Here is a 21310-nt window from a genome sequence, read left to right as displayed (position 1 = left end):
GCCAGCCTGGGCAGGAAAGTCCGTGAGACTCTTATCTCCAATAAACAACTAGAAAACCAGAAGTGGCACTGTGGGTCAAGCTGTAGAGCTCTCGCCTTGAGCTGAAGAGCACAGGGACAGCACCCAAGCCCAGAGTTCAAGCCCCATGACCGACAAAAAAAAAAAAAGAAGAAGAAAGAAAAAGAAACAAATGAGTCCACACGCTTTGTAAGATGTTTTCTAGTCAGTCTGGGGTGGATGCATGTGAGGGGTGAAAGCAGTTAGGAAACTATTTTTGCAAACCAGGTGGGAGACATGGGGGCTGGAGAGTCTAGACAGTACAGGAAGGCACTGAGCATTTGCTGGAGGAAGAAGCTGCATTAATGAGACTGTCCAAAGGGAACATTTGCATTTCCTCAAACAGGAAAAATGTCATGCATATTAAAATACTTACATTTGCGTGCATGTTTATCCTTTTTTATTATTGCAAATAGCAAGGTGCTGGACTTCTCAGGAGGGAAATAGTTACATAGCTGAGCAGAATATCCATTCCCTCCTCCCAGTCCTCAGGAAAGTAGGCCCACTCAAAGACCCCAGCTTTAGAACCTACCAAGCCCAGGCCAGGGCAAGACACTTGGCAGGTTCTGCTGGTCTTAGGGGCTCTTAATGTCAAGTGATCAGTCTTTCCTGACCTGGCCCTGTGGTTAAGCTCTGGAAGTGCTCTGTTTTTCCTGACCAGTCCTGACAGACATTGCTTTCTTTGCTTGGCATTTTTTTTTTCAAACTTGATGGACATTGCTTATCACTCAAACCCTGTCTCAAGCCATTCCTATCTCCCAAAGTTGCAGGACTCTCTTGATTTGATTTGCTTGAAATTTTTACAAACAAACAAAAACAAAACCTCTTTTCTTCTGGTCTTGATTAGTGTTTAATTAATTTTCCCAATTCTTTGGCTTCATCGAAGCTCTTTGAAATTCTGCAAGCACAGACAGTATAAAGCGAGCTTGACCCTTGAAGTTACTGTGTTTAATTATCAACCTCAAATAATGACAGAATTATACACTCTAGAACAAAATGTTATGCTTATGTATTCCCCCAGAGAGAAAGGACATGTACTTTTTATGTGAAGTTGTTTTTCTTTTGATTATTTTATTTCACTAGACTACTGTTGAGATTTCACAGTTCATATATCACTTTATTATGTATTCTAGGGGATAGAACCCAGGCCTAGAGCATGCTAAGCAAGCACTCTACCACTGAGTCACATCCTCAGCTCTACATGTACTTTTCTCTTCTTCCTTTCTTTTTTAACCAGTCCTGGTGCTTGAACTCAGGGCCTGAGCACTGTCCCTGAGCTTCTTTTGCTCATGGCTAGCAAGCACTTTAGCACTTGAGCAACACCAGCTCCTCTGGCTTTTTCTGCATATGTGGTACTTAGAAATCAAACCCGAGGCTTCCTGCATGCTAAATAAGCACTCTACCACTAAGCCACATTCCCAGCCTTTACGTGTACTTTTCATAAACAAGCTAATGCAAGTTTTCACAGGAAACACTTTCTTATATGTTAAACTTCTTGTATATGTTAAACTTTCTAGCTACTAATGCCAGATACAGTTTCAGCAGAGCCTTATATGATTTTGCTATTAGCTTCTTTGAATTGTCTTAGTGAATATGTTTTTCCTCTTAATAAAATTCAGAAGCCAATTCCATTTTAAAAAAAAGTATCTTTGAGAAGCGGGTGCTGGAGTCTGAACAGTGAGTGCCCTGTATTCCTTCCCAGTTGCCTCTCTTCAGGCTCATACTTTCCATTAGGTTACAAATATAGCAAAAGCTTTGCCTTGCCTTGCTTTACATAGTATGTGTTTTAAGGAAGTCACATTTAATTTGTTTTTTTTTCCCCTTTTTCTATTTTCCTAGATTACTTTCTTGGTATTTTTTTCTGTGATCAACATGATCCACATTAAACATATAAATAATTTATGTGCATAATATATACATATATGAAATATGTGTCCATAGATGTGTAGCTATATGATGTATGTGTATATGTGTAAATATGATGATGATTGTGCATATGTTTATGTGTATATGTATATATATTCATATATACATACACACACATATGAGATGATGTTTATGGTGTTTTCCCAGAAAGTAAAACTACAAATCAAATACAGCTTTTGCTTTCTACCCCATCCCTTCTTCAAAACCATTTTTTAACCTGGCACAGTGGCACATACTTTTAGTCCCATGCCTTAATCTCACTAACCAAAACGTTAGTGAGACCCTGTTTCAAAAACTAAGTCAGGAGTGGTGGTCCACGCCTGTAATCCAGCTACACAAGGGGCAGAGAGAGGAAGATCAGAGTCTAAAACTCAACCTGGAAAACATATTAACAAAAAAAAAAAAAAACCCAGGACAGTCTGGGGATGTGGCTCAAGTGGAGAATATCTGCTTTGCAAGCTCAACTCCCAGAGTTCAACCTCTTCCCCCAGAAAAAGCACTTCGAACTTTATGCTATGGCTCTTAATTAGTTGGCTTACCAACAGTAGGTTTATTCTTTAAAGAATTGCCGTTGGTTTTGATGCACTTTAGCCAACAAAAATTTGCTGAAGGATTTTGCCTTGGTTAAAAAGGAGAAAATAGAAGAGCAGAGGACTGAGCAGTGGTTAGGTGACAGCTCTCCTGTAGTTCCACCAACCTGGCGGACCCAAACTGTGAACACCATCCCTGGAGGAACTGTCAAGGAGAAAGTCTGTGATCCAGTTCCTCAGAGTGAAGCAATGCTCAGTCACCTTTATCTGCTCCATCCAGGGCAAGGGAGTCCATCTCAGCCTTGAGACACGCCTCCAGCTCCCACTTTAATTTTGTGAAACTCTCTCATCAAAACCTTTGATCTAGGCTGGAGAGTGCTCTTTTTCAACAACAAAGGCATGTGTGATTTCACCTGCGTCTTGTACAGTGGGAATTCCACCTCCAAGGCTTCACTTCATCTGCCCATTAATAGTTATCACTAGTTCTTTTTATTATATTTATATATATAATTTTTATTTAGATTAAGTGATTACATACATTTCACAAATTTCCCAGTAGTGTAGGATAGTAATACTTAAAGTCAAAAACACCTTTTAAGCTTCACAAGGCAAATTGTCATTATCTCAGTCTGTAAACTTTGTGATTACTAGTTCTTATTGGTAGGATTGCTGTTGAGCAAAAGGTTATATTTGGGCCCAGAGTTGGGTTTAGTTTGTTTGTTTGGAGTTATAGTCTTTCTGTGGAGCCCAGGCTGGCCTTTTAGCAGTGGCTAACACTCATCGGATGTTTTCTAAACAAATAGTGACCCATGTATGATAATATATACATTTTTACAGAGGAAGGATCATTTTATACATACTTTCTATCCTGAAATGTTCTTATCTATTTACTACTTTGTCTTGTGTACCAACTTACCTGGCGATGTTTTCATAAATGTTGCTTATTCAGTAGTTCGGGGGTTCACATGTATCACTCACCATAATTAATTCCATCATCCCCCTCTAGAAGGGTAGTTAAGCATCCTTCAGCATAAGACAAATATGTATAAGATAAATATCTTAAAGTTACGTTGTTGGAATTTAGAAGGGTTTTGGTTTTCCAAAGAGTTTGTGCCACTATATATTGACACTGCATGCACCAGAATCCTTTTTTAAATTTTATTTTCTTGTAAAGATGTGGTACAGAGTGATGACAGTTACATCAGTAACTGTAACTTACATCAGTAAGGTAATGAGTACATTTCTTGTCGAGCATTGTTACCCCCTCCTTTGTTTTTCCCCTACCACCCTTCCCTCCTCCACCTCCCCCAGGATCCTCCTTTTTTTTTTTAATGCCTAGCCAACAGCTTTTGATTTCTGCTCATCTACTATCCAGAACTGGAGTTTTCCTATCCGTTTTCATTTTACTTCATTTTCTAGGAGAATTCTCTCACTTCCACATCTTCCTCAGGGTTGTGATGCTCGGAGTTCTGGACTCATTCTTGCCTTTGATCATGGTGTAGGGATTGGTTTATGAATGTTTTCAAAGCCAGACCGGAGAGAGAATGGTAGTTCTTTGAAAATGTGTGTCATCTCCGAGTGATACAGAATTTCCTTGGCTCATTAATGGGTTGACGTTGAGCACTGATTGAAATCCAGGTGTCAGAATGACACGTTGCTTCGGCAGCATGCAGCAAAACCTTAAACTTTGGACATCGTAGGGAAGAGAGATTTCATTTAGTCTGTGGACTGTTTGGCTTATACTATAGCTCCCCCGTTTATTACTTAGTGTGTATTGGCTGCTGTGTTACATCCCTTTATAAATGCTCCACACTTCATTTAGATGAACTGGAAGAGTAGCACCAGGGCCTTTGTTTATTTGTATCTTTTACCAAAAGAGAACTCCTAGAATGGGAAGAAAACAGGGCATTGTGTATTTTTTCTTTCCCTTCATCATATCTGAGGTCTTTGAGTTTAGGAGGCATTCTAACTCCGTAGTTACTAACTTCAATATAATTCACCAGAGCTGAATGGTCCCCGCAAGATTTCCTAGCCATCGGTGACCACGGGCCATGATTTGTCTGGCTTGTAGGGCAGCAGATCAAATCACTGGTAGGTGATGGAAGCTATTGAGCTCCTGCTTGTCAAGATCCTTCACCGCTCATGCCCTGTGGGGAAGGAGAGATTGGACTGTTCACCAGATTGTAGATGGACTTTAACCAGGACTCATGAACTCAGAGGGCAACCAGAATTGCTGCAGGAAGTTTCTCCCAAAGAGGAATTTTGTCACTGCCCCTTACCAGCATGCACTATGGGCATCCTGCTAGTATCTGGCCTCTCTTCTGGAGGTGTCCAGGAAGCAAATGGTGGAAAGGAGGCTCTCAGTGAGTGCTTCCTATCCCAGCTGCCAGAAGGCCACTTCCCCTCTTCTGCCCACTGAGAAGCAATGGTAGCGTGCTCCTGGCTGTAGCCTGAGCCAGAAGGAAGGACTGGGCCAGAATCATCAGCACAGCAGCAGCGGTGGTCTGGACAGTGTGTGACCTGGTACTGGCTATGTTTGCTCCCTTACAGAGAATCTACAGATCAGCAGAGATCTAAGAGAAATATAAGCCAGTTTCAAAACAAGGGCTTATTTTGGATCTTGGTTCCAACACACTTGAAAAAGAAAAGCGGCGGGGCATGATGGCACACATCTGTAACTCCAGCACTCAGAAGGCAGAAGAACAAAAGGATCTCAAGTTTGAAGCCAGCCTTGGGTATATAACAAGACCCATCTCACAATAAATAAATAGCTAGGTGCTGGTAGCTCTAGTCTGTAATCCTAGCTACTCAGGAGGATGAGATCTAAGGATCACAGTATAAGCCAACCCTGGGCAGGAGAATCTGTGAGACTCTTATCACCAATTAACTACCAGAGAACCAAAAGTGGAGCTGTGGCTCAAAGTGGTAGAGCTCTAACCTTGAGTAAGAAAAGCTCAGGGATAGCATCCAGGTCCTGAGCTCAAGCCCTACAACTGTGTGTGTGTGTGTGTGTGTGTGTGTGTGTGTGGATGTACAAAGAGACATCAATCTGTTGGAAAAGCTGAACTCTAGATATTTGAAGACTTGAAGATTTTTTAAAGGTGTTTAGAGTTATGTTTGTCAAAAGAGTTCTTGATTTAGATTGAAACATTTTTACAGATTACCTGAAGCCTTAGTTTTTCTTCAAAACAGCTCCCAGAGGAAGAAAGTAGAGGGACTGTAGGCGGCCCAGGGTTAACAAGGTGAAGATAACCTCGTGTTCCTGACACCACTCTGTCTTTTCCTTTGTAGTGGAAATTTTCCTTCATGGAAGGTTTCACTTTGTTTTTAACAAAATGCAAAAAGAAACAGAGGAAAATGAAACAACCAACAGATTGTACAGAGACAGGAAGGAAATCTGACAGCATGTCTGAGTGTTAACCCTTGGGTGCGTTTCACGCTATCCCCAGCAACCAAATACAAAGGCTCTGTCTGAAAGACAGACTGCGTTCTGAGTTCAAATTCTATTCTTCTAACCCTGCCCTGACACAACAACCAAACTTCTTTGAGCCCCAGTGTCTTGTGTGTAAGATGAACTTCAAAAATGAACTTCAGCCGGGTGCCAGTGACTCACACCTGTTACCCTAGCTACTAAAGAGCCTGAGATCTGGGGAACATGGTTCAAAGTCAGCCTGGGCAGGAAGGTCTGGTAGAGCACTAAAAAAATCGCAGGGATAGCATTTAGGCCCTGAGTTCAAGCCCCAAGACTGGCAACACCTCCCCGCCCCCAAATAAAATGATATTTATTTTTCCAAACACAGGAAAGAGATTAGATTCTGCAGTTTGTATCAAAACATCACCCAAGAAGCTGAGTGAAAAGCCAGGATCTGATCCTGTGGCCCAGACAGAAAGGAACCCCACCCCTACTCTGCCCCTCTCCCCTTTCATTTTGCTGTTTCCATTTGCATTTAAGAAAGTAAGAGAATCCACCCTGCACAAGGAACCTCCCTCTTCTTCGGCCTGGAGGGGCCATGAGTAATGGGCTTTTCCGTGGGCTGTTTGTCCTGGACACCATGTCCCCTGGAAGGGACTGCTGAGCCATGCAGCGGCGAGGAGACCTGAAATAAACTTTGAGTGTCGCTTATCATGGAGTCCCAGTTCCTAGTAAAGGATGAATTAATTTTCTGGATTGGGTGATTTCCCTTTTTAAACAGAAGTCCTATTCATTCCAAGAGACGCTGAAGCTTTCCAGGTGCCCCAAGTATACACTGAACAAAGCAAAACACAGCCCTGAGCTCAGCCCTGGCTGGCCACCTTCATCTAGCTCGAATGACCTCAGCCCTGCATCTCACTACCAACCCCCTTCCCATCTTGGGCCCTTGTATCATGACCACTTCTCCATTGGTTTCATAGGGCAACTCTCCTCTACAAGTATCTGGTGTGTTACTTATTTATTTATATACTTTTTATACTTTCTTGGCCCCCTCTGAGTTTCTCTCCTGCCCACCACTGTGAACCCAGCACTGCCTAGCACAATACCATGCAGTGCCAAGCACCTCATTCACAGGACCCCATGCTAAAGGAAAATGTGGGGCTCCTTGTTTGAAACGATTATGAAGAGCTCACTGGTCGCTTCTGCCTATAATCCTAGCTACTCAAGAGTTTGAGGTCTAAACATTACAGTCCAGAGCCAGCCTGGGCAGGCAAGTCTGGGAAACTCTTCTCTCCCATTAACCGGCAAAAAGCTGGAAGTGAAGGTGTGGCCCAATGGGTAGAGTGCTAACTTTGAGCAAAAAAGCTAAAGGGCAGCACCCAGGCCCTGAGTTTAAACCCTCGTACTGGCAATAAATAAATAAGTAAATAAGCTAATAATAAGTAAATAAATATTTAAAGAACTACTCTGTGGGACCGAAAACTCACACAGCCATGATGCCAGCACTAATGGACACCTAAAGCAACAGTGGTTAGAATGAAGGCAAGTTGTAGGGGAAAAATCAAACAGCAGCTATTCATAGAGCTTTGATGTACAGGCATGGTAGGAGATGAAGACCAGAAACCAGCATGTGTGGGAGAGGGCTGCAGGCAGCAAAGTAGAGGAGGAGGTAATAGCAGGAGTGACCACTGCTCTCCTGGGGGAAAGCACAAGGCCCAGGCTATATATGGGATGTGGAACAGAACTCCCACTTCCCTGCAGAGTTGCTGCAGAAGTTAGTACTCAATGAATACTGGAATTAAACTGTCAATTGGCTCTACAGGCTGATAACAGAAGGATGAGAAGTTGGGAAGGAAATATTCCGTGTGTGTGTGTGTGTGTGTGTGTGTGCGTGTGCGTGTGCGTGTGCGTGTGTGTGTGTGTGTGTGTGTCTACAGCCCATCTTCCAGTTTGTCCTCTTAGTTCAGACGCATGGTTCAGTGCTAAGTTAAGCCACTGCTTGGGGGGAAACCGCAGGGCATTGCCTGAATTGGATTTGATGATGTCTCTGGCATCCGCTCAGCATGTGGAGTGCTGTGGGACAAAAGCGATTGTTTTGTGAGACATGCAAAGCTTCTTGTAAAAGTTTCTAAGCCTCTATATTCCTTTAAAAGTCGGGGCCATGCATCCACATATTTTTCCCTAAATTGGTAAGCCCCCGTAAGCTGCCACCACACATGGCCAAACTCCCCCAAGTAGGTGATTGCCCACTGTGTCAGGATTTGTATTTTATAGTCCGTTGCCAGAATACCCTCTTTCCATCTGAACCCATTCTTGGATGCCATTGCCATTTCAGTTAGACTGTAGTATTTAAAGGGTTTTTCTCCAGAGCTTATGCATAGGAAACGTAATCCTGGAAGCGCCATGTTACTGGTATTTGGAGGTTGGATGTTTAGGGGGTTGTTAGGAGTAAATGAGACCATGCAAGGAGAGACCTCATAATAACATTAAAAAGAACAAAAGATCCATGTTGGCATACTTGGTATCTCTTGTCCATGTGATTTCATCTATCAGCTATGTGATTGCAAGCAAACTTCCAAGAAGTCTGTGTTCTACACTTGGACTGCTCCACCTCCAGAATCAAAATGTAAACAGAAGTCTATTCTTTATCGATTACTGTCCCTGATATTTAGCAATCGACACAGAAACCAGACCAAGACAGATTTCTTTATGTAGGATTCCCTAGGTCCACATTCCTGGATCCCAGGAATTCCCCGTGCCTGACTACCTTGCCAGGCGCTGTCTGGAAGAACAGTGGATTCAAGTTGGGTAGAGCGGGTAGTGCCGCTGTTCTTGATCAGGCCTTTGAGCATGAGAGCTCTAGGACCACCCTGTGGAATCTACTGTCTTCCCCACTCCTGCCTGTTACCCTAGCACGTCAAAAATAATCCTTTCCAGTGGGGAATGTGGTTTAGTGGTAGCGTGCTTGCCTAGCATGCATGAAGCCCTGAGTTCGATTCCTTAGTACCACATAAATAGAAGAAGCTGGAAGTGGCACTGTGGCTCAAGTGGTAAAATACTAGCCTTGAGCAAAAGAACCTCAGGGACAGTGCCCAGGCCCTGAGTTCAAGCCCCAGGACTGGCATCATAATAATAATAATAATCCATAATAATAATAATCCATTCTCCAACATCACACTCTGTCTTGTCACCTGGAGCCTCATCAAGTCCCCTGTGTTTTAAGCCCACATATCTTGAAGCATGTGAGTCAGGGTTAATTAAGGGTCTACAGGATTCCAGTTGTCCTTTCTCTCACCAGCTGGAAGATTGGAAGGCATCTTTTCATCTGCAAGAAAAAAAAAATTAAGCCAAAACTAAGTTAAAGCAATTCTATGAAAATTATAGACTGAAAAGTTCAGAGAACAACTTTGGATCCTGTGGAATCCATAATTCAGACATTGTCATTAGAGCCCGTCTGTCTCCAGCCTTCCTAGTAGCACTGGACTCTCATTCCAGCTACTTTCTCACTGTAAGTCCCAAGAACAAAGATATTTCCTCCCTGATTCCTGTAACTGGGGTGGGGGAAAGAAGGGGAATTGGTCAGCTGGAAACCTGTTTAGCTGGGATGTGCCCACCTCAGGTATTTTGTGATAGCCACAGAAAATGGACTGACACCGATTTCCTCAGACAGGACTTCCTGTCTCCATTCCTGGATGCCAGGTTAATTTCTTCCCTGTGTCTGACCACTTGTCTGGAAGCGCAGCAGGCTCATGTTGGGTGGGGCTGGCTTTGCCTCTGTTCTTCTGCTCCTGCGTATGGCAGGCGAGGTTCTACCTCTGTTTAACATCCTGAGCTCTCTTTACAGAGTATAGAGGTAGTTCCACATCTGGCTTTTTGCTGGTTAATTGGAGATAAGAGTCTCACAAAGTTCCTGCCCAGGCTGGCTTTGAACCATGATTCTCCCAGATCTCAGTCTTCTGAGTAGTTTGAATTTCAGGAGTAAACCACCAGTGCTTAGCCTCTAAGGGAATTTCAACTCGTCCTACCAGAACACTTGCTCAAGCATTAGGTTGAGCAAGACATTAGGTTGTAGTTTTGAGTAGTTTAGTTCTTTGAAAGGAAGATAAAGCCACAGCCTCATTTCTGGGGGATAAGTTTGGGGGATCTTTAGATACTAGATATTTACGTGCAACCAAATGCTCTGTGTTTGTATTCAGTATCTCACTTAATAGGGATTTTTGTCTTCATGTCACAGGAGAAAATGAATTCTCAGATCAAGTAACTTTTCTAAAGACCACAAGCTACAGGACACTATATTTCACTTAATCTAGAACTCGTGCTTTTTTTTTAACCTGTACCTATAACCTTGTGCAAAATCCCAGGAGGCTCTTAATTTCAAACAAGAGAAGCCTAGCTCACTTAACTACTCTAAAAGTAAAAGGGACTAGAGGTGTGCTCATGTGATAGAATGCTTGCCTAGCAAAAACAAACACACACAAGTGAATGTATTGTTTCTCCTGAATTCTATTTTTCTTTCTACTTTCATGCCTCAAAGTATAATATATTTGTATAATGTCCAACCCTTGGAATAATTCCAGTAGTAAATGATTTTGTGAAATGCAAATGATGAAATCAATCCTCTCTGCCTCCAGCCATCCTGTCACGATGTTCTGTTGTGTCTGGCATTATCGGTGCTAACTCTTATTCCTAAGGTGGTCCCATGGGATTCAGACCTTGTTGCTGAGTGGAAAAGCTGGTGACAGGAAATGTCTGCGAGGCGCAAAGCTGAGTTCAATATTACGTGTATTTCCATGCACTAAGTTCCCACCCTTATCCAGAGTACGCCCTGAACGAAGCACCAGCATTGGAGTTAGAATTGGTACAGGTCGGTGCCCATCTGTGAATAATTACCCTACTGCTATCACGCGTTCATTGATAAAGTTGAGAAAACAGCAATTTCATCATGCATTTAAATGGGTAATGAAGAAAGAGTTTGAGGTGACCAAAAGAAATACATTTTTAGGTGCTTTTCTTCCCGCCCCCCTTCCCTTCCCTTCCCCTGTCCTCACATTGGGTCCCTGACTCATGTAGAAAAGCTTTTGTTTCTAATCAGAGCAACAAACAGTAAGGTCATTTCCTTGAGATTATATGGCAGCGGAAGGCGTCAGGGGGTTTAGGTCCCAACTTCCACCAGCTTGGCGTTGGGAAACGCGGGCACAGCACACACATGCCACAGTGCTTACTACGTGTGTCCTTTGTCCCGCACAGTCTCTCTCCTGTCCCTTTAAATGAGCTGCGATCATGGATTGGAGGTAAGAGTAACTTCTCTTTTTCATCTTCTATTACAAGGACTGTTGGAGCTTTTGCTGGCATCTCTTAGCAAAATCTAGGACAGATTTTAACATGAAACTGGGATGGACTAAACTCAGTCTACTATTTCAGAAGCCATATTTCCAACAAGGAAGTGGCAAGAAATATGTATTTTCAGTCTTTCCAAAACAGAGTCGGATAAACTCCAGGTGGGTGCCCAAACGGGGCTCATCCTGAATACCCTTCTCTCAAAGTGGGGTTTCCTGTTATTGTCCAAAGTGCTAGATTTGCTCTTTGGAAGGTATTAAAAGGCTGGTTTGTTGATTTACTTTAGAACTTTGGTGGTTTCTGTTCAAGTATATAATTTCATTTACCACCCCTCTATACCTACCTTTTTTCCCCTCTGTGATTTCTTTCTTAATTATTTTTTGATTGCGAAGACTCAAGCTCTTTTACCAATGTAGAAAGGAAACTGAGAAGGCTGTCAGTAAGTAGCAAACATTTTTTAATTGCTTTTAGATTTGTACTTCTTAATCATATCAGCAGACTATGAAGGCAAGGAAGCCTCCTCCATTTTTGTGGGTACTTGGCAGCAAGAGCCTGGTGTCCCAGGACTCATTAGTGGCCTTTCAGAAGGGATCCTGTGATATGCAGCTCTGTTTTGCTTTAGGAAATCAGCAAGACTGAGGTCTGGCTGCTGCTCTAGCTCATGGTGAAGTCTCCGTGAGGAGAATTCAGTAGCCCTTGAGGTAGAGACTCGGAAATACCATTTTTGGGAAATAGCTCCCAATGAATGAATAAAACTTCTATGATTGGCCCGAGGAAGTCCTACATCCTTATTAAAGGGAAGCTTTTTGCTCGCTCCTCCTTTGTAATATGGTTATGGTAACCTCATTAAGTCCCTTGCTGTGTGTCCATTTTAATTCACTGATCAGTAGATGCTGGCAAAGGGGGAAGGGAAAGAAATCTGTGTCAACTTCAGGAAATAAAGGAAATTGACTCATTGAGTGGATGCAGAACTCTTGGGGATTGAAGGAAGTCTGTGAGGAAGTGGGTTGGGAGAAAACAGATGGTCAAGGAAATAAATATGCATTTCAGTGGACACTGGGACAGAACCCACCGCTGTAGTTACACAAACATGTAGCCTTAGAAATGAACCGCTTATGTCTAGGTCAGTCTTACCTCAAGTATCTAATGCTGGCAGGTGTGAGTAGGATTAGGGTCTTTCCCATAATGCACTCCTGTGACTGAGACTCTTAAAGCAGGAATGACTCTGACCCAGGGACTCAGAAATGATTCAGTCTCCTTATAGTAAGACAACTTGTTATACAGTCCTTTCCAAAGGGCCCAAAATATTCTCAGACTTGCCAGCTTCTACTCTAGATCGCACTCCATGTGTTGCAGTGAACTTGGTCCCAACTGTTGGCATACAGAATGGAGAGAGGTTGTGCAGACAGCTGTGTGTGTCTCTCTCCTCAGAGTGCCCAGACATGGCTGGAATTAGAGGTTGGGGGAAGATATCACTGGTAGAGTAGAATTGCCAGATAGAGGCACTTATGCCAGGAAATATTCAGGCTAGAATAAAGCTTGTAAGTCATTTTGTCTTGCCTCCAAATTCTATTACCAAAAGGATTAAAAGCCAGAGAGGTAGAGGGATTTTCCACTCCCTGCAGAGCATAGCCTAGAATCCAACACCTGAGTCCCAGTTCTGTGCGAGTCCTACTTTGATCCCTCTCCCTAATTCCCTGCACCTCTGCATTTAATGCACTGAGTACATGGCATAGGAGCCTGCATCTTATGATAGAAACATGGGAACTGTGTTCAGATAAGGGTCCACTGCTAATTACCATTGATTCCAACTGCTGGCAGAAAGTAGTGGGCAGTTGTACAAAAGACCCCAAGCATAAAAAGCCTCTGGTCTTATCTTCAGTCACAAGTTGTGGTACTAGATAAAAAATAAAGCACCAAAACCATTTCTCCTTGCTTTGAGTTTATCATGGGCACCTGAAAAATGTGAATACCTGTCAACAGAGGCCTGTCTCAAGATATCAATAAAATGCAAGACTTTGATTCATCCTTGAGATAGTATTGTGTGAAGCTCACGTTAAGATTTTCTTCTCATTTTGTGCTGGAAAAACAACATAATTTTTAAAATAAAGCATCTCTATACAGTGAAAAGCTTTACCTTTCACTAAAAGGGCAAAGCTGATTTGTAGATGAACTCTACATTAATATTTGTTAATGTAATCCAGTGACGTTAGTCAAACAGTTTATCTTTCCAATAACAGCAAACTTAGAAAAGGAAGGAATTAGACATGTTCCCTGTTTCTTTCAGGGAATATGTGTAATTTGTTGTTGTTGTTATTTCTTCATTAAAGGAAGACCTTGTAGACAGGGCTCCAAAATGTGTAGATACTTCTTTCGTATCTTGTTAATTTATTTCCTTTTAATTTGCTTTTGTATGTTAAAATGAATAAGCCAGCAGCATTTATACTTGTTCTTTTAAGACTTTACTTTTTTAAACCATCTTCTCCATGAGAAGTCATGCCCCACCCCCAACATTCATTTATTAGGGTTATGCTTCCTAAAATGGAGGTGTGGGGAGGTGAGGGTCTTCCAGGGATGCTGATGTTGCTAGGAGAGATGGTCTGCAGTACTTACCCTTGAGAACAGGCTGTTAACAGCAAGGTCACTCCCTTCTCTCTCTTCATTTCACTGGTACCCACTTTCCCCTCTGCTTTTCCTCTATGAAGAAGCAGAAGCAGCACAAAGTCTTTGCCCATGTGGACTTTCGCCTCCAAAGCAGCATGCCAAAGAAACTTCTTTATCAATGGCCCCATCTCAGATATGCCATTATAGCAATAGAAAACAGACCAAGGCAGAAAATTTGGATACAGGCATTCCTATGGGTAGTGGGAATGGTCCAGAAGCTGTCCTCCTGGGGGACCTTTATCTTGTGAATGGTGGTAGAGTACAGCACACAAGAAAGAGAGCTGGGTGGCACTACCACATACCACAGATGGGGTGCTCTATTTTCCTACTCAGGCTCTTACCAATCTTACCAATGGATGTAGAGGTTACACCAGCACTGTTTCATTTTTAGCTTAGAAATGCTGGTAACCCTCTAAATTGCAGCTTCCTCGGTCTCTGTGTTACCTCTATCGGTGTCTCTCCCTCTTTGTCCTTCTCTCTTATTTCCTTCCTTTCCACTTAGAAAGGATGAGGTCCATTGGGCCCAGATATCTTAGCACTAATGATGCAGTGTGGGATAGGAGCAGGCTGAGTCAGGCAGTGCTGGGGATGGAGAAATGGCTAGGACCACTCACTGCAACCAGATGCTGAGATGTCCTCTAGAAAGGAATCAGGGTATGAGCAGGGGATATGACTCATAATGGTTCACTTTCAATTCCCGATTCTTTGTCAAGACAAGGCTGGGAGCCAGTAGCTCATGCCTCCAATCCTAGCTCTTCAGGAGTCTGAGATCTGAGGATTACAGTTCAAAGCCAGCCTTGGCAGGAAAATCTGTGAGACTCCTAACCACCAAAAATCTGGAAGTAGAGCTCAAGTGACTGAGGTAGGGGGATTATTTGAGCACAGAATCTGGGGCAAGCCTGAACCACAAAACAGGACTGTCTCAAACAAGAAGTGCCCATGTTTCCTGGACAAGCTCTGCACCACAGTGTGTCAGGCTGGGCTCACAGAGTTGAATGAGACACAGCCCCAAAGTTTAGGAGGCCACACTGCCTGTTAGCAAGTCCAAAGAGTCACTCCCCAGACTTTGGCAGTAGCTCTTACAGGCTTACTCTTAATTCCTTTCCCACTCACACTCAGGAACTGAAAACTGTTAACAAAACATGGTTGTGTATGGTAGAATTTCATCGATACCATTTTGCAAAAGATTACACTGACTTTGGCCATAACCACTGTAAGAATCAGATCTATCTAGGTAGAGATTAAATCTTGTCACCTCAGACAGAGAGTGAGCGGTTGCATTTTGGGAGTCCATTGGTAAACATTCTGGTTTTGATAGTAGATGTCCACAGGAAACAGAAAGGAAGTGTTGAGAGTAGGTGTTGATGGACATTGTTGCATGTAAATCCTCCTTTTGCAACTTATAAAGCCAGAGATCCCTGGAAGCTTCTGATGGGAGTAATTAAAAATACCATCTGGCACTAAAGATGTACCTAATATGAGGTATTTCCTATTACTTAACTACATATTTATATGTATATGCAAATATTCATATACATACAGAGAATATAGCAGATGAAGACAGTGATGTCATGAAAACATTTATATACTATCCTGAAACTGAGCGTCTAATGAACACGTGATTTGTTTTCAGGCCATGTACTGTCCACAGAACATAAATAGGGACCAATTGACGCCCTGCAGGCCTGTGTTCTCTAATCCTAGAGGTCAGGCCATCCATCAGCCTTTTGTAGTTGGGACATATGAGATGTTTGACCTGCAAACACCTGTCTGTATTCCCTGGGCCAGTGATGGCTGTGTGTCCTTTACAGTCTTCAATCCTGGCTTGAGTCAGGATTCAACAGTAAGGACCTGTTCTGAGCCCTTTGAATAACATGAGCCCAATAGAAATTTGATGAAGGTTATAGAAGGCCTTCAGGGAATGAGTCCCACCTGCATGTTTTCTTTATGTTTCAGGAGACAACAGGGCATAGCAAACTGCTAATCTCCTTCGTAGACGAGAGAGAACTCTAGCTTAAGAACTGAAGTTTGGGGCTGGGAAGGTGGCTTAGTGGTAGAGTGCTTCCCTAGCATGCATGAAGCCCTGGGTTTGATTTCTCAGTTCCACATAAACAGAAAAAAAAAAAAAACCTGAAGTTGGCACTGTGGCTCAGGTAGTAGAGTGCTAGCCTTGAGCAAAAAAAGAACTCAGAAGAGACAGTGCCCAGACCCTGAGTTCAAGCCCCAGGTCAGGCAAAAAAAAAAAGACTCGTTTGCTCTTCCCTTTCTTTTTTCTTTTCTTTCTTTCTCTTTCTCCCTTCTCTTCCTTCTCTTTCTTTCTTGTTCTTTCTTTCTTCGGTTCTTTATTTTTTTCTTTCTTTCTTCATGTTCCTTTCTCTTCCTTCCCTTCTTTTCCTTTCCTTTCCTTTCTCTTGCTTTCTCTGTCTTTCTTCTTTTTTCTTTCTCTCATGGTACTGGAGTTTAAACTCAGGGCCTCACACTTACCAGGAGCTTGCTGGTTCTACCATTTGGGTTATGTCCCCAGCCCTTTTTGCTTTCCTTTATTTTATAGGTAAGATGTTTTTGCCTGGGCCAAATTCATACTGTAATCCACCTACCAGTGCTTCCTACATAGGCTGGAATTACAGTCATGAACCACAACACCTGGCCAAAAATTTTGTCTTGAACTGGGTGCCTGTGGTTCATGCCTGCAATCCTTGATACTCAGGAGGCTGAGATCTGAGGCTCTAGGTTCAAAACCAGCCCAGGCAGGAAAGTGCATCAGACTCTTATCTACCATTAACTACTAGAAAACCGGAAGTGGAGTTGTAGCTCAAAGTTGGGAGAGTAAGCAGGAAAGCTCCGGGACAGAGCCCCAGCCCTCCATTCAAACCCCATGACCAACAAAAAAATTAAATTAATCTTAAGTAAACTCTATGTGTCTTCCAGAAAACAGTGAGTAATGGCTTGATTTCTATGTAACACCTCTCTTAATTCCTTTTGTACTGGTACAACAGAATTCCTGAAATTGGATCATTTAAATTTTTTTGTCAGTTGTGGGTCTTGAACTTGGAGCCTGGGCATTGTGCCTGAACTCCCCTGCCCCACTTTGGCTCAAAACTAGCCCTCTGCCACTTTGAGCCACAGTGCAGCTTCCAGTTTTCTGGTGGTTAATTGGAGATAAGAGTCTCATGGACTTTCCTTCCAGAGTTGGCTTCAAACCGCGATCCTCAGAGCTTAGCCTTCAGAGTAGCTAGGATTACAGGCATGAGCCACCAGTGCTCAGCTTTGAAGTTGGGTAACTTATAAAGAACAGTGGTACATTTCTCATGGTTCTAGAGGCTGAGAAGCCCAAGGTCAAGGTGGCAAGCAGAAGACAGGACAGAGAGCTCCGTGCATCCTCACCTCCTCGTGTGGCAGAGGGCAGAAGGGCATCCAGTGAGGAGGACCAGTCCTCATGACTGCTCACCTCTTACAGATGCCACCTCTTCATCTACCACAAGGACAATAACTGGAAAACGGAAGGAGCACATTCAAACCATAGCCAGGAGCCAGACCTGGGGTTTACTGGAAAGCTAGCACCTACTCTCCTTGGTGCCTGCTAGAAATGTGCATCGCATTATTGATCTGGGCCCTGAAGAGGTTTAGAACCTCAGAGTAAGCCCGTCACCTCCCTTCTGTAACTATTTATACTGTTCCTCTGTGGGCCTGAACCATCCCTTCAGCAGTAACCCCGGAGGGAAGCCGTGGCAGGGGCCCTCTTGATACTTGGCTTTGAGAGTAAGGTCACTCTAGTGGGGCCTGAAAGTAATTGCTCTGTTCAGCATTAAAATAGCCACCCTCCACTTGAGGGGATCATCTGTAAACCTACAGAGATTCCTCAGGAACCGTTGCCTGTGTATTTGAGTGGGAAGAATAGGAGCTTGCTCGTGGTAATTATGCAGTCCTTTAGTGCTCCATCCAGGGGCAAGCACTTTTGTTTGTTGTTGCTTTGTAGTATTTGGGATTGGACCTCCAATCTGCCAGGCAAGCACTCTACCCTTTGAGCCATGCCCCCATTTTGTTATTTGTTTGCTTTTAGTGTTTGTTTGGTGTCCAGGTCTCACTAACTTTGCCCAGTCTGGCCTCAAACTTGACATTTTTCTGCCTCTGCTCCAAAGAAGCTGGGGTTACAGGTTTGCACCATCCTGCTCAGATAAGCACTTTTCTTTATTGGACCCAAACTAAAGATCTAACATACCACTTCTTTTCCTTCATGCTATTGTTTCCCTTCCTTTTAAAAGAAATTACTAAATCAACCAGTGATCTTTTTAAATATTTTATATGACAGAGGTATACTTCGTTGCTTTCCCAATTTGCATGAAATAGGCAACTACCATTTTTTTTTCCTTCAACATATATTTACTCTCTTTGGCAAAGCACAAGCTACAAGCTAGGGGTGCAGTGATGTCTGGAAGCAGATATTAAATAAATAAAACACATCATTATTTTATTACAGTTGAAAAAATTTTGCAGAAGAGAAGCATGGAGAGAGGGCCAAGAGAGCAAACACTAACACTCACAATGAGGGAGCCCCAAGGTCTTCCAGCAACTTGGCTCACTGAACCTTCCCTGGATCTGACTTCTGCTAAACAAATTAGGAAACAAAGAAACAGAGGACATCGTTTTCTCATGGTGTTGACTTCAGCAACACATCGAAGTCAGGGTTTGAAGCTGGCGATCAGATGCTAATCTTCATCTACCAGCACTCCCCAATGACGTCTCTAAGAAAATGACTTTTAATCTACATGATTAAGGATAAGTTGGGTTAGCCAGGCACCTCTCTGAACCCATATGACTTACTATAGGAAGGAGATGGGATAGAAGAAGACCCTGAGGAAGAAGGGGAATTAGAACAAGATGAGAGGCTAGGCTTAGTAGGGTAGAGTAGGGATAGAAGCTGTTTTCAGACTAAATGAAGTTAAGTTCAGAAGCTAACCTGCCCCTTGGTCAAGAATATTCTCTCAGCAGGCCATCTGCCTGTGATATGAAGGCATTCAAGGGTGTTCTCCTGGGCTGGCTGAAGTTATTTTAGATCAATTTAATTCCCTGTATTCAGAGAGACATCAGCTTGGGAATGTTTGATCTGTTGTGTCTTCCTGTCCCATGGCTGTCTCTCCAAAGCTAAAGTGTGCTCTCCTTTTTATTTTCTTCTTCTTTGAGACCTGCAAAACTGTATGTCCCTTACTGGTTCATGTAGCTGCTTTTCCTGAGGCAGGTGGAATTATCAGTAATCATTAAGGCTGGCTCTTAATGGCAGGCACCGTGCGGGACACAGTACACAAGTTCTCCTGTGGCAGCCTCTGTCAATGAAAAAATGGTATTTATGTTTGTCAGATAAAGAACAGATGCAAAGGAATCCAGTGGCTTGAGTGAGGGCCTACCTGCTCATGACAGAGTGTGGCTGGCACGCAAGTGCCAATGAGCAGGAGCCCACACTTACCCCTTACTATGAGGATACCTCCCATCTCTCAAGATGTCATATCTGGCCACCATTAATAATGGCACTAACTCTAAACTTGAGTTTTTAAATTACCTTGTACTTCCTGAATTTCATTTTCTAGACTACCAGTGAAATCTTTCTGAGAGAGAGAGAGAGAGAATGAAAAGAAACTGAATAACCAGAGATCTTCAGCCTTGCAAATATGTTGCAGATATACTAGCCTCCTACTGAGTCGGTCAAGTTGACTAGAGAACCTGCCTAAAGTGACTCCTAGAATTAATTTTGCAATGAGTTTGCGTAACTGTGCCACCCAGGCCACCCTGTCCTGGCTGAGGCCAGGCCACAGGGACAATATTTGGTTCCCTAGATACAGCCCCACGTGTCAGGAAAGACTTCCTCTCACAAAATGAGTCCCTTTGACAGACAGAGCAGAACTGAGACTAGAACAGGGCAGAACCGAAGTGGGGGAAACTTGCCGACGGAGCAGAATAGCACATGCCCAATTCTGCTTGTAAATGAAAAAAGCTGGAACCATCCTCTGCAGGTTATTTGAGGTCACAGCAGCCTTGGTTAGCTAGGGAAGGATTTTGAAGGGGAACAGCAGCACACATGGGAAGATTCTGACAATTCAAGGCAAAGGAATTGAAATGTTGTGTTGTATGCCTTGAATATACACAATTTGCTTGGGGGAGGGGAGGCAGGTGTATACGGGAAATTTAGTTCAGTGCCCCACACTTGCTGGGGTGACACTCTTACCACTCGAGTCATGCCTCTAGCCTGGCTTTTTAGCTGGGTATTTTGGAGATAGAGTCTCATGGACTTTTCTGCCTCAGCTGGCCTCAAACTTTGATCCTCCAGATTTCAGGACATGAATACAAAAAAAGCAAGCTATTAGTTCATTTCTTAGGATGACTGTTGCTTGCCAAGCTATGTGCCTGCCACATATGAGCACAAGAACCCCGCTTATGGGTTTTATTAACCCAGTTTTAGAGATGTAAATGCAGTAAGCTCTGCAAAACTTAAGTAAGCTAGGACTTGAACACATGGCTTTGCCCACATCTGAGGCCTCTGATCCTTCTTCTCGGTCCCATGGTCCCCTAGGAGCTCCAGTACTCTGAATGTTACAGTGTCCCCAGACCCGAGAAGTTCCACTGAACTTCTCCAGGGGTGTGTGGGCAGCCCACTGACCTTTAGCATCGGTCCTTTTTTGTGGTGTGATTACTCTTGCCTTTCATTCCCTGTGTGGAGAAGAGATGAGCTGTGGCTGGGTCTCCTTCAGTCTTGGAATTCAGTATTGAACCAGCACGTCCCTCAATACTGAGTCTACTTGTTGCTTCCATGTAGACTCAGTACACATAAATAACCCTCAAGAACAACAGAGAATAGCTGGGCACCGGTGGCTCACACCTGCCATCTGAGCTACTCAGGGCGCTGAGACCAGAGGATCTAGGTTTAAAGCCAGCCCAGGCAGAAAAACCTGAGAGACTGATCTCCACTTAACCACCAAAAAGCCAGAAGTGGAGATGTGGCTAAATGATAGAGTGCCAAACTTGAGCAAAATGAGCTAAGGGGTAATGCCCAGGTCCTGAGTTCAAAGCCCTGGTGCTGGCAAACAAGCATGCACACACACACACACACACACACACACACACACACACACTGAACAGAGATAACAGTATGACGTACTAGACTTCATTTTAAATGTAGTGTTATATCGTTATAAGTTCTTAATTATTAGGATGAATTGTGTCTCACAGGAGGCTTTGAAATGGTTATGCTGGGCTCATTGGGGCTGCTGTGAGGCCCCTCTTTCATACCTTCCCCTCAAAGGATCCGGCCCTCCTGTTGTGTGGCATGAGTCTTACCATGGAATTGAGGGTAGAGGCGCCATTGTTTTCATCTGTGTTTTGGATCCTTTTCCTA

General features: G+C 43.3%; 1 protein-coding gene across 4 annotated transcripts in view; it reads left to right on the top strand.

Moving 5' to 3' along the window:
- The window catches only part of Frmd4b (FERM domain containing 4B), a 188875-nt gene that overhangs the window by 48212 nt on the left and 119353 nt on the right, over positions 1-21310 (top strand). The window contains exon 1 of one of the 4 annotated variants that reach the window (XM_042679983.1): positions 11131-11216. The exons of the other annotated variants lie outside the window; for them this stretch is intronic. Within the exon in view, the coding sequence (XP_042535917.1) occupies positions 11193-11216 (24 nt within the window). The 5' untranslated portion in view covers positions 11131-11192. Of the gene's footprint in view, positions 1-11130; positions 11217-21310 lie in introns of those variants that run through there. 4 annotated transcript variants of the gene reach the window in all.

Source organism: Dipodomys spectabilis, unplaced genomic scaffold (genome assembly GCF_019054845.1).
Source record: "Dipodomys spectabilis isolate Male_0828 unplaced genomic scaffold, ASM1905484v1 ptg000054l, whole genome shotgun sequence".
Taxonomy (NCBI): Eukaryota; Metazoa; Chordata; class Mammalia; order Rodentia; family Heteromyidae; genus Dipodomys; species Dipodomys spectabilis.
The sequence above is the reverse complement of the archived record's forward strand: the minus strand, read 5'-3'. Positions and strand labels throughout refer to the sequence as shown.